Source organism: Microcaecilia unicolor, chromosome 2 (genome assembly GCF_901765095.1).
Source record: "Microcaecilia unicolor chromosome 2, aMicUni1.1, whole genome shotgun sequence".
Classification (NCBI taxonomy): Eukaryota; Metazoa; Chordata; class Amphibia; order Gymnophiona; family Siphonopidae; genus Microcaecilia; species Microcaecilia unicolor.
Window position 1 is genome coordinate 10,845,565 of NC_044032.1, and position 10,524 is coordinate 10,856,088.

At 46.3% G+C, this 10,524-nt stretch overlaps 1 protein-coding gene across 1 annotated transcript in view; it reads right to left on the reverse strand.

The window, feature by feature from the left end:
• Positions 1-7,969, reverse strand: part of TMEM8B (transmembrane protein 8B) — a 114,410-nt gene extending 106,441 nt beyond the window's left edge. The window contains exon 1 of the mRNA XM_030191852.1: positions 7,894-7,969. Within this exon, the coding sequence (XP_030047712.1) occupies positions 7,894-7,969 (76 nt within the window). The remainder of the gene's footprint in view (positions 1-7,893) is intronic.
• Positions 7,970-10,524: the final 2,555 nt, after the last annotated feature.

Genomic DNA, 10,524 nt, shown 5'->3' on the forward strand with positions numbered 1-10,524 from the left:
AAACAGACAGACAAGACATTTACGGGCAAGGGAATTACTGGTAAAGAGGAACAGGAGAGAAGGAGGGCAAATGAGTAGGGTTAGGAGCCAAAGGCAGTAGTGAAAAGGTGGGTTTTCAGCATAGATTTAAAAACAGGTAGAGATGGAGCTAGACGTATGGACTCAGGAAGACGGTTCCAGGCATAAGGTGCCGCAAGACAAAAGGAACGAAGTATGGAGTTAGCGGTGGAGGAGAAGGGGGACGATAAGAGAGATCTGTTCAGAGAGCGGAGTTCACGGGGAAGAATGTAGGGAGAAATGAGAGATGAGAGGTAGTGAGGAGTCATAGAGTGGATGCATTTAAAGGTCAGCAAGAGGTCAGCTCCCTTACCTTGGGTGCTGAGCCCCCCCAACCCCCCCCCCCCCAAACCCACTACCCACAACTGTACAACACTACCATAGCCCTTAAAGGGTAACAGGGGGCACTTACATGTGGGTACAATGGATTTCGGGTAGGTTTTGGAGGGCTCCCATTTACAACCACAAGTGTAACAGGTAGGGGGGGATGGCCTGGGTCCGCCTGCCTGAAGTGCACTGCACCCACTAAAACTGCTCCAGGGACCTGCATACTGCTGTGATGGAGCTGGGTATGACATTTGAGGCTGGCATAGAGGCTGGAAAAATGTTTTTTAATTTGTTTTTTTGGGTGGGAGGGGGTTGGTGACCACTGGGGGAGTAAGGGGAGGTGATCCCCGATTCCCTCCGGTGGTCATCTGGTCAGTTCGGGCACCTTTTCGAGGCTTGGTAGTGAACAAAAAGGTACCAAGTAAAGTCGGCCAAATGCTCATCAGGGACGCCCTTCTTTTTTCCATTATCGGCCGAGGACACCCATCTTTTAACCACGTCCCCGTCCCGCCTTCACTACACTGCCAACACGCCCCTTGAACTTTGGTCGTCCACGCGAACGAAAGCAGTTGAGGGCGTCCCAAAATCGGCTTTCAATTATGCCGATTTGGGTGACCCTGAGAGAAGGACGCCCATCTCCCGATTTGTGTCGGAAGATGGGCACCTTTCCCTTTCGAAAATGAGCTGGCTTATCTGGTTGTGAACTTCTCACTTGATTTTTAAATTTTGGAACATCGTCTCTTCGTTTTTCGGAGTCATGAAAAGCACACACTCATTGTGAAAAGTGCACATTCATCATGAAAAGCACACATTCATTATGAATAGTGAACACTCATCATGATAAGCAAATACGTGTCATGAAAAGTGCACACTCATCATGAAAAGTGCACACTCATCGTGAAAAGTGCACACCCAGAAAGAATGTACACTATTAAACATATTGCTCCCATTAACAGAAAAAAAGCCAGAAGCCAAATGAAACAAAATTAAAAATTCCCATTAACAACATGGGAAACTGTGCAACATGAAAAGTTTTGGGCTGTAGACCTTTCATTGCAACATCATTTCACTGCCTGTCTGAATGTGATCTGTAGTGATTTTTCTATTACCAGCATGTCACACAATATTTACACTGTTTTTCGAATCCAAAAAAAGTCTTCAGAGGGCTACAGTTAGGATTGTGTGAAGCTTTCTTACAGCAAGCAAAAGGGGTTGGAAAATGGATTTCTTCTGTCCTCGTCCGTCAAGGCTCAGCCATCAAACCGATGAAATAATGGTGTCAAGTCTCTAAAAGGTGACTGGCTTTTCCTCTATTTCAGACTGAGCCTAACAGGTTTAATCATGCAGACACTGACCAATAAACCCCAAACACTTCCCTGCTTTTTTCCAGGAGCAGCCTGAGGCTTTTGAGGGAGGCAGTGAAAATCAGGCATGCATTAGGCAAATCATACGAAAGAAACTGAACAGAACAAGTGGGGGGTAACTTTGTACATTTTTATCATGTATAAAATGACTTTTAAAAAATTACCCCATGGCGTCGGGTGGCAGGGCTGGTGGTTGGGAGGCGGGGCTAGTGCTGGGCAGACTTCTACGGTCTGTACCGTGAGGATGGCAGATACTAATCAAGGTCAGGTATACACAAAAGGTAGCACATATGAGTTTATCTTGTTGGGCAGGCTGGATGGACCGTGCAGGTCTTTCTCTGCCATCATCTACTATGTGTCGAGAGGATGCACACTTCTATGTGACCACGTATAGCTTGTTCCAAGGCAGAACATGGGCAGCGCTAGGATTTATGCACACACTTTATAAAGTGTGCATACAACTGCAAACTTTACACTCTAACATTTACTCCTGCTCCTGGGCTGGCAGAAATGTCTGCAGCTTCTATCTGGAAGCAAACAAAAGAGCAGATCACTAGGTGGTGTTAATAAGACTTTATTGGAGAAATAATCGCCCAACACAGACTGTGTTTCGCCCACAAGGGCTGCGTCAGGGGCTTTCAGTTGCTGTGATATCAAATAAAGCAAAAGCATATAAACAGCAGGTCAGCTTCTTTCCAAGCAATATTGCGCTCAAAATCGAGACATCATATGATCGAAAAGATCTTCTATAGTAAAAAACCGGAACTGAGCAATGACTTCCTTTATGTTAGTACAGATGTCAAAAGTCAGACTTTCAATGCTCAGCTCTGTTTATATGCGTTTGCTTTATTTGATATCACAGCAACTGAAAGCCCCTGACGCAGCCCTTGTGGGCGAAACACAGTCTGTGTCGGGCGATTATTTCTCCAATAAAGTCTGATTAATACCACCTAGTGATCTGCTCTTTTGTTTGCTTCCACGTTGGATTTTGTGGATCATCTGCCTTCTTGTTTTCTTCGTGCAGCTTCTATCTGGCCACCATTTCTACCCGTTTATGCCTGGTATTCTGTAAAGAAACATAGGTGCCAATCCAGCTTATAATCGAAAGAGAAAAACGCCTTTATTGCGACCCAAATCGGGAGATAGACGTTTATCTCACAAAAATGAATAAATCGGTATAATGGAAAGCCGATTTTGGACGTTTTCAACTGCACTCCGTCGCGGATGCGGACAAAGTTGATGGGGGCGTGTCAGAGGTGTGGCGAAGGCGGACCTGGGGCGTGGTTATCGGCTGAAGAGAGATGGGCGCCTTTCGCTGATAATGGAACAAAAGTATGCGTTTGTAGCTAGAATTTAGGGCACTTTTCCTGGACCCTGTTTTTTCACGAATAAGGCCCCAAAAAGTGCCCTAAATGACCAGATGACCACCGGAAGGAATCGGGGATGACCTCCCCTGACTCCCCCAGTGGTCACTAACCCCCTCCCACCACAAAAAATGATATTTCACAACTTTTTATTTTCACCCTCAAATGTCATACCCACCTCCCTGGCAGCAGTATGCAGGTCCCTGGAGCAGTTGTTAGGGGGTGAAGTGGACTTCAGGCAGGTGGACCCAGGCCCACCCCCCCCTACCTGTTACAATTGTGCTGCTTAATGCTTAGTCGCCCAACCCCCCCAAACCCACTGTACCCACATGTAGGTGCCCCCCTTCACCCCTTAGGGCTATAGTAATGGTGTAGACTTGTGGGCAGTGGGTTTTGAGGGGGATTTGGGGGGCTCAACAAACAAGGGAAGGGTGCTATGCACCTGGGAGCTCTTTTACCTTTTTTTTTTTGTTTTTGTAAAAGTGCCCCCTAGGGTGCCCGGTTGGTGTCCTGGCATGTGAGGCATCCCACGAACAAATGCCTTGGATTTATTCGTTTTTGAGCTGGGCGCTTTCATTTTCCATTATCGCTGAAAAACAAAAACGCCCAGCTCACACATTGTCGAATAAAACATGGACGTCTATTTTTTTGCGAAAATACGGTTCGGTCCGCCCCTTCACGGACCCGTTCTCGGAGATAAACGCCCATGGAGATAGACGTTTTTGTTCGATTATGCCCCTCCATGTGTCTTTATAGACTAGGCTTGAAGTATGCACCTAGGTCAGGGGTAGGCAACTGCGGTCCTCGAGAGCCGCAGGCAGGTCAGGTTTTCAGGATATCCACAATGAATATGCATGAACTTGATTTGCATACACTGCCTCCATGGTATGCAAATCTATCTCCTGCATATTCATTGTGGATATCCTGAAAACCTGACCTGCCTGCAGCTCTTGAGGACCGGAGTTGCCTACCCCTGACCTAGGTGGTCAAAACCTTTCTGCTTCTTCAAGTCCAGCATCTGTGGCCACATCTTAATACTGTTTTCCCCTCACTCAATACGTTTGGATTAATCACTACTTAGTTTTTTTCTTCCCTGATTTCCAGGTGCACATTTAGGAATCTCTTGTCAAGTGGTATATTGCCATCCATACTCCCCTCTTCTCACATCAGCACCATCTTCCCTTCCTCCACCAGTACCATCTCTCACCCCACTGGCAAGAGGAATCAGTCAAGCAGTGTTCCTTATCTGTGGTTACTTGCTCCTCTGCCAACTTCCATTAGACGCAGAAGTGTGTGTGTGAGTGGGGGGGGGGGGGGGGGGCTCTGTAATCCCTTGATGGTCCCATGCGGTTCCAGCTTCAGAAAGAAGCCATCAGAGTACCAAGCAGCAACAGGTAAGGAACTGGTAATTATCACCCCCTGCTGGTGGGAGGTCCTAGAACAGGGAAGTTATGGATCTGGATTTAGCTCAAGTTACATTTCAGGTACAGGAGATAGATTCCTGTCAACCGATGACTTAACGATCTAAGTTTCCACCCAAGGCAAGGAGCACAAGGAGCAGCAGCAGGATTTGAACCCTAGTTTTCACTGCACTTCTCTAATCACTAGGCTACATCCAGGGCCAAATGATCAAGCCAGATCATTGGCAGTGGCTGCAGCTCACCACAGTTTTTATTTACAAAATAATTTATCGAAAGTGGAAAGAAACTGAGATATCCGATCTCCACCATTGCTGTTTTCAGATTCTTAACACAGAGGGTGATAGGAAAAAAAGAAGAAATCTCAGTAAGTATATGAGCCTCATTTGCCATCCAGCAGCAAGTTTCCCCTGCCTAACCCCCAACTCTTTGCCAGACTTGCTATACTGGCTGTGTCACTGCTGTGATGGTAGAATCAAATGAGCAGTTGCCTCTGTCCAGCAGGCTGCAAGTTCTGTAATAGGCAGGTCTGTCTGAAAGCTACACACGGGATCTGGGAGTCTGAATAATTGAGCAGTAACCACAGTAGTCTTGCTGGCTAAGTTAGATTATTACAGAGTCTTGACATAAGGGAGGAGAAAGCTGGATTGTGGGCTCTTCTACTCAAGATAGTGGAGTATAAAGGAGGAAGGTTTAAAAAGACTGTCTTGGATAAGGACAAAATCTGCACATGGTCACATTCAGGGGCCACATTGAGCCTGCCATGAATGGGAAAGCGCGGGGTACAAATGTAACAAAAAAAAAAAAGTCTGCCTAGGCTTTGCTCAGGGGTAGTGTGGCTTGAGTGCACAGTGGGCGCATGATGCAGAAAGAGGTTTTGTGCAAAAGCTCTGTACAGAATCTTGTGTGATAGAACAGCACACAGCTTATTTCAACCCGCTCAGATTGGGTTAATTAAATATGTTATGCTGATTCGGAAAAAAATGTGCTGAACAGATAAAGCTTGAACAAAACAGCCGAGCTTTAATGCAAAGTCTGAGGAGACATAGAGCTCCCATCAAGGGTCATCTGAGGTGAAATATGATACTTCACCTCAAATAACCCAAGATCCCAGGTGTAGTGGATCCACCTTCACACCATCCCTGGTGGTATATTGCCCCCAGGACTCTACCCCCTACCCTGGTAGTCAAGTGAACTCCCCTTCTCTCCCCAAGACTGCCCTACCTCCTATCCTTGACACAAACCCTGGTAGTCTAGTGGCCCCCTTCCCTTCCCCAGACTCCCTCCGGATCCTCCCACCCACCTCAGAAAGCCATAAGGGAGGAGCACTGCCCACTCTATCCTGCCAGCAGTGCCGTCATAGTCCAAAATGGTGGTGCCTGACCTCTGGTACTACATTCCGATGCACTGCTAGAGGCAATCTTTGCCTTATTTGGTAGACTGACCCTTAATGGTGTACCAGATTGCACTGATAGGCATCGGGCAACACCATTTTGAAGGACAGCACTCCTGCCTTTCAACTTTTTGAAGTGTGTGGGAAGGCCTGGGAAAGGAGTACACTAGACTATCAGCAATTTATTTTTCTGTACCAGGGGAGGGGCCCCACTACCATCAAGGCTCTTCTTGTGTCAAGGTTGGGAGTTTGAGCAAAGAGAGGGAGAAGGGCGGGTTGGGTCAGGAGGGGGGTACGCTAGACTTTGAAGGATAATTTTGTGGTGTGTTGGAGGGAAGGGAGAGGGGATGCAGAACAAAAGATCCCCCTTTCTGTCAGCAAATGAGCCAATGACCTCTCACATGCTGATAGAAAGGGAGACGTAGCAGTGAGCTGCAACCATCTGCGCTGTTTTCTTCTGACAGCGCACGCTTTTTGACGTTACAGTTGCTCATTGCTTACTGCATAGAGGTGCTAAACTTTTGCAGTAAGCTCACATTAGTAGTGAGCTCAGCCATCCATTTACAGCTCTAAAGTGGATTTCTGTACGGGCCCCTTGTGGCGGGCAGCTGGAATGTATCCTTAGCACTGTAGACAGGATAAGCAGGCAGACTGCATCAGTCACTTGGTCTTTTTCTGCTATCATTTAGCATGCTACTATGTCATATGCATACATCACCATTTAAACACACAAATAGCTTTGAAAATTGTTACCATGAGGTAGATTTTCAGTCAGAAAAGGAAAATCAGAAATCTCCCTTCTAAATCAATGCAAATACTGTCAACCTTAGACATTATGTGTGTGTGTACACACACAGGAGAGACCAAAATCCATTTTCTTTTACATGGAAACCACATTCTCATTCTCATGAGGTAACATAAATAACTGATGTAATTAAATATCCTGGGACATTATTGACAATCTTCTGTAAATGTAGCATTTTCTAAGGGCTGCCCCCAAAACACATTATCCCCCAGGGTACTGATAATATTAATTTCAGATATGGAGGCAACCGAAGACAGCCACATAACAAAGTGTCATCATTGTGTGTGTGTGTGTGTGTGTGTGTGTGGTGGGTGATAGGGGGAGGTGGGAGTAGCTTTGAAATGCCAGAAGCAGTAGGAAGGGAAATAGAGCAGGACAAAGGTAAGTGCAGCCACGATCCAACCTGTAATTACTCACCAGGAATAAGTGCCTTTTAATCACCTTCCTGGAAGATGTATTAAAACTCGACACAATACCTAAGTGGGAAATATGTGAAGACAAGCAAACAAAAGGGTCCCATGAAACAACCCCCCCTCCTCTTCCTGCATTCCAAAGGAAATTACTATTCAATGGTGAAACTTCAGATCAATTAGGATTCAGAGATATGACAATAAAACCAGACATACATATTTCAAAGGGGAGAAAGGAAAACGCCTGGAGCTGACACAAAGCTAATAACCTCAGTAGGGATATTTCCAAAGACAAGGAAGCAAGAGGTGAGGCGGCAAAAGACAGTGCTGGCATTTAATTAGCAGGCACATTGCTTCACAACTAGCCCTACCTCTAAAGCAAGATTAATAAAGCAAAACCCACAAGAAAAATCTGTCTAATTTCAACAACTTCATCTGGAGAAAAGATTACTCATAGATATGAGACACCACCGGCAGCACAGAAGCTGCAACTCTGGTGGCATTAAACCTCTTGTAAAAAAAAAAAAAGCTTCTAATGTTGGGTAACTAGATGCAGGAAAGGGGAGTGAACGAAACAAAGAGAAAGAGAGGCATCGAAGCGTTCAGGGGTTTCAGCACCACAGCCAACGGACAGTTCCAGCATGCCGGGAGCTGTCCAAGGTACCGGAGTAGATTTCAGCACCAGCCTTGGGAGACAGCTCCTGTTCAGCCCCCTCCTCTCCCCCTCCCGCACGCAGAATCAAAGCCTCACCTACCTGTCAAGCAGATGGCCAAAAGCAGCAGCAACTGGCCCAGGTACCAAGCAGTGGCCCGCTGCCTGGCACACCACATCCTGGCCCTGCAGAGTAACAAAGGCTCCTGGCTTCACTTTGGCTTTCTCATTCTCCAGATATAGCAACATGCCAGCAGCTGCTCAGGCATGACGTCAAGAAGCCTGGTTCTGCTCACAGAAGCCCTCCTCCCAGCCCCTGCCATTGGCCCATGCGGACTAGGGATGGCTGGCAAGGATTGGCTGCTGGCCTTGCCACTTAGTCAGCTGCAGGCTTGCAATGGCTCTTGCTCTGAGGCTGCATCTCCCCTGCTAAGGCTGAGTGGAGGTGCACCACAACAGTGGCAGGCCTGATGGATGTGGGAGGGGAAAATCAAGGTGATGGCTGACTGGATCAAGCTACAAAGTAGCCACCTCAGAGAGAACAGGGTCATCTAGTGATAGCTCTATCAGCCAGTATCAGACACGGAGATCAGAACAGCAGGGGTTGTAGGACGTCTAGGGAAATTTCAAACGCCAAGGCAAAGCTTTAATAGATGCCTTCTTACTTAAAAAGAACTCAGTTGAATGCTGAATAAGGTGAAGGAGAGTAACAGCCAGTGCAATCTGTTTTGAAACTTTAGAGTGGCAGAGAGTAGAACCATAGGAGCCAACTTTTCAAAATTTTTGGGGGTGCTAAGCCCAATGGAAATAACCCCTCCCTAGACACATACAAGGAATTTTATCAATATTTGGGGTGCTCAAGCACCCACAGCACCCACAGAGTTGGCTCCTATGGAATAGACTGAGCTCACCCTTCTCCTATTCTGCCTAGACTCCAGTGTTTCCCGTAAAGCCCCGTCAAGGCAACCTAACCTCTGCATAATGCATTTCTAATCTTGCTCTGATCTCGACTTCAAATCAACAGAGGGGGGAAAAATGCTCGTGGAAATCTGTGCCCTGAAAGCAATGTTGCTTTGTGCATTTTTTTTTTCATCAGATAGACATTAATTATTAATACATCTGTATGGGAATTAAAACTGAACTAGACTGTTATGAAAACAAACAATCAAACACCCCATACAAAAGACGGCAGCTCCCTGGGCCTAGAGATTTTACTTCCCTTAATTAATTAATGGAGTTTCTGCACAGAAGATAATTGAAATCAAAATATTTCCATTCTTTAGCTCCAGACCGCACACCCCGAGCTGCAGAGAGACACTCAGCCACTTCTCCCTGCAGCTCACAATTTATTCAAGACAAGTAGAAGCTTTCAGAAAACTTATTTATTACAGTAAACATGGTTAAAAGGAACAGGCTCTGAGGTTTCTAACTAATTTATTGCAATAAAGAAGGCACCTGCCTGGCGCTCGCTATTTCACTTTACTTAATTGACTTCTGCTTACAATATTCATCAAGGATTTAATCTACCACAGACTGCATCAGTCTCCTTAATTTCCTGTGTCTCGGTTCTAATCCCAGCTCTGCCACAGACTCTCTGTGTGACCCTGAGGTGAGTTATAACCAGTAGGGGGGGAGGGGGAAGTGGTGATAATGACCCTGTACAGGTTACCAGTGAAACCTTTTCTAGAGTAGGTTCAGTGCAGTGAAAGGTTTCCAAAGTGATGTAGTGTCTATATGAACCTTCTTCGGAGACGGGAAGGCGGTAGAACTAGAGGACATGAATTGAGGTTGAAGGGGGGCAGACTCAGGACTAATGTCAGGAAGTATTTTTTTCACAAAGAGGGAGGTGGATACTTGGAATGCCCTCCCGCAGGAGGTGGTGGAAATGAAAACGGTAATGGAATTCAAACATGCGTGGGATAAACACAAAGGAATCCTGTTTAGAAGGAATGGATCCATGGAATGTTAGCGGAGATTGGGTGGCGACGCCGGTAATTAGCAAACAAAACGGGAGCTGGACAGACTTCTACGGTCTACGCCCTGATCGTGACTGAATAGATAGGGATGGACTGGAGTGTAAATTTTAAGGGGCTTCAACGTTAGCTTCAGAATTTAGTACAAGAACAGTGCTGGGCAGACTTGTACAGTTTGTGCCCTGAGAATGGCAAGGACAAATCAAACTCAGGTATAAAGTATCACATACCATGTATAATGAGTTTATCTTGTTGGACAGACTGGATGGACCATACAGGTCTTATCTGCCGTCATTTACTATGTTACTATGTTATATCAAGTCATATTAGACAAAACCTGAGGACAGAATGATACATATCCTTGAGCAGGGGGAGAGGGAATATGCAAGGTAAGGGGAGGGAAGAGGGTGATGTAGGGAGGGAATAGAAGGCAAGGGGTGGGGGTGAGGGTAAAGTGAAGATGCCAGAAGATATGAGAGTAGGGAAAGGAACTGTCTCTGTGTAATCTTAGATGAGTCACTTTCTCTCCACCTATCTCAATTCTAAGACCATTTCAGTCCCTGGCTCTCTGAGCTCTCCTTAGTGTGTCCTGTCTCTGTGTTCCTGAGTTCTAATCCAGATCTGCCTCAGGCTTTCTGAATTCTTAGGGGAGTCACTTTGTCTCTCTCTGGCTCAGTTCTAAAACTAGCTCTGTCTGTAGGAAGGGGCAGGAAGGTGAGGGTGCAGAAGGTGGCTTGGGGGGGGGGGGGGGGGGGAGGTGA